The 2529-nt window shown below is 39.8% G+C and overlaps 1 gene segment (V, D, J or C); it reads left to right on the top strand.

Moving 5' to 3' along the window:
* Nucleotides 1-1068: 1068 nt before the first annotated feature.
* LOC131405492 (T cell receptor alpha variable 25-like) lies at nt 1069-1888 on the top strand. The segment is given in 2 exon segments: nt 1069-1212; nt 1485-1888. Coding segments are annotated over 2 exon segments (462 nt in total).
* The last annotated feature ends 641 nt before the right edge of the window (nt 1889-2529 follow it).

Below are 2529 nucleotides of genomic sequence, written 5' to 3'. Positions count from 1 at the left end.
AGTGCCTCTCACACATCAGGGACTTTCCTTGTGATACATCAGTGAACAAACCAGAAAAAATTCCTTGTTTTCATAGACGCTACATCCCAGAGCAGCACAGTCCAATAGGACTTTCTGAGATGGTAGGAATGTTCTGTGTCTGCACTGTCCAATAGCCACAGCCACCCGTGGCTACAAGCACTTGAAATGTGGCTAGTGCGACTGAGAAACTAAATTTTATTTTTAAATTTAAGTAGGCTCATGTGTCTAGCAGCTACCATATAGCACAACACTGTTTTTGAAGATGATACACACACACCCTCAGGGTACAGGAGGCCAGCTCAGACAATTAACAGGTCGTTATAACACAGAGTGACAAGTGCTGTGAAAAGTGGGACAAATTCATGAAGCCATATGAAGCTATTCTATCCAAGTGTTTTGTTTTAAAAAAGGCATCTTAGAGAACTTCATATCCGATAGATAAGACTTTTTTTCAAATTATATTGATTTTTAAAAATCTACTATATGTGGAAAAGTAACATAGTGAGACAGTAGATAAGAGCTCTTAATTGGATAATTTGCAACCAGGATAATCTGTATGACAACAGAGAAATAGATTCTTTTCATCTTCCATTTTGAGGTCGTGGGCTGTCTAACAATAAATTATGAGTCTTTCCCACGTTTATTAAAACGTCTGTGACCTCCTATGTACCTTTAGCACGTGCACGGACACACACTACATGATTCTGGATGAAACTGGAAATGACAACTGAAACTTTCTATTTCCTTCTGATGCCCTAGTTTTACATCATAGAATCCATTTTCAAAAGGTAACTTATTCTTCCCTAAACAATATCAGCATGAGTAAACTCTTTCTTTGCAAGCCTTGACAAACATATATACCACTCGAATTAGAAAGAACTGTATAAGGAATTGGTTACAAAATCAGCTATTTTTGAGTCCAGCCACACGGGGGAAGCACCTGCAAACACAGACTGTGGGTACGTGAGTGGAAAACAGGTAAGTCTGATGTGCTGTCTTAAATTGCAGTCATTCCTTCCCTTTTCTTTCTAAAAGGCAGTGGTAGACCATAGCTTTTCTTTGGGTCCTGAAGAAGCTTGTGCAAGGGAAACCCATTTAGGAGCGGCCAGATTCAGGAACTCTTTCTGGAGAGAATGAAGAGGGAGATGCTACTTATAGTACCAGTGATGATCATATGGATTCAAGTATCACGTGAGTTTGAGATTTCTCTGACTGCTTCCAGAGAATTTGACATAGTGGAATATTATCTGCAGATGCAGGAATGAGATTTTCTGATTGAGGGCAAAGAATCTGAAAAACGAAACAAAACTAAACTAAAAAGAAGGAAGATAGATAGATAGTGCTGGGGAGGGAGACAAGGAAAGAAGGAGAAAAATAGACAAGAATGAAAGAGACCATTGTAGCTCAGAGAATAGAGATCTAATCAGACTTTCTCTGATGCCTCCCATTGTGTTTCTGAACAGAAGTGAATGGACAACAGATAAAGCAACTTCCTCCATTCCGGCTCCTACAAGAAGGAGTGAACTTCACCACATACTGCAATTCCTCCAGCACTTTAAACAGACTACAGTGGTATAAGCAGAGGCCTGGGGGAAGTCCTGTTTTCTTGATGATATTAGTTAGCGGTGGAGAAGTGAAGAAGCAGAAAAGACTGACAGCTCGGTTTGGGGAGACAAGAAAAGACAGCTCCCTGCACATTACGGCCGCCCAGACTACAGATGAGGGAACCTATTTCTGTGCAGGAGCACAGTGCTCTCGAAGCACCTGCTGCCTGTGCCCAAACCTTGCTGTGGGGCTCCAGGAGCAGCTCCTCCTTATCTCCCCTCAGAGCACGAGTCAGAGAAAGCTGAAGTCACAGTGTCTATGAAGAAATTAAATTTTTAATTAAAAAAAAATCCAGGCTAAGATGGTTTCATTGGAGAATTCTACCAAATATTTGAAGAAGAATTAGCATGAATTCTTTGCAATTTCTTCCAGTAAATATAAAGAAGAAAATAATTCCTAACTCATTTTATGAAGATAGTGTTACCCTGATACCAAAATCAGACAAAGACCATACAAAATGAAAACTATAGAGAAATTTCCCTCATGAACGTAGGCAGAAAACTTCTTAACAAAATGTTAGCTAGTAGAGTTCATTAATATATAAAAATAATAATACACCAAACGCAAATGGGTTTTTCTGTTTTTGTTTCGCTGAGGAAGATTAGCCCAGAGCTAACGTCTGTTGCCAATCTTCCTCTTTTTGTATGTGAACCACTGCAACAGCAAGACCACTGACAGATGAGTGATGTAGGTCTGTGCCCAGGAACCGAACCTAGGACACCAAAGCAGAGTGCACTAAACTTAACCACTACACCACCAGGGCTGGCCTGCAAAAGGATTTTTTTTCATGGATGGAAGGTTGCTTCAATATTTGAAAATCAATTGATGGCATCTACCATATTAACAGGCTGAAAAAGAAAATCACGTGATCGTATTAAGCTATGCAGAAAAAATACATTTGCC

Source organism: Diceros bicornis, chromosome 5, assembly GCF_020826845.1.
Source record: "Diceros bicornis minor isolate mBicDic1 chromosome 5, mDicBic1.mat.cur, whole genome shotgun sequence".
Taxonomy (NCBI): Eukaryota; Metazoa; Chordata; class Mammalia; order Perissodactyla; family Rhinocerotidae; genus Diceros; species Diceros bicornis.
Note: the sequence above shows the minus strand (reverse complement) of the source record. Positions and strands in the feature narration are given on the sequence as shown.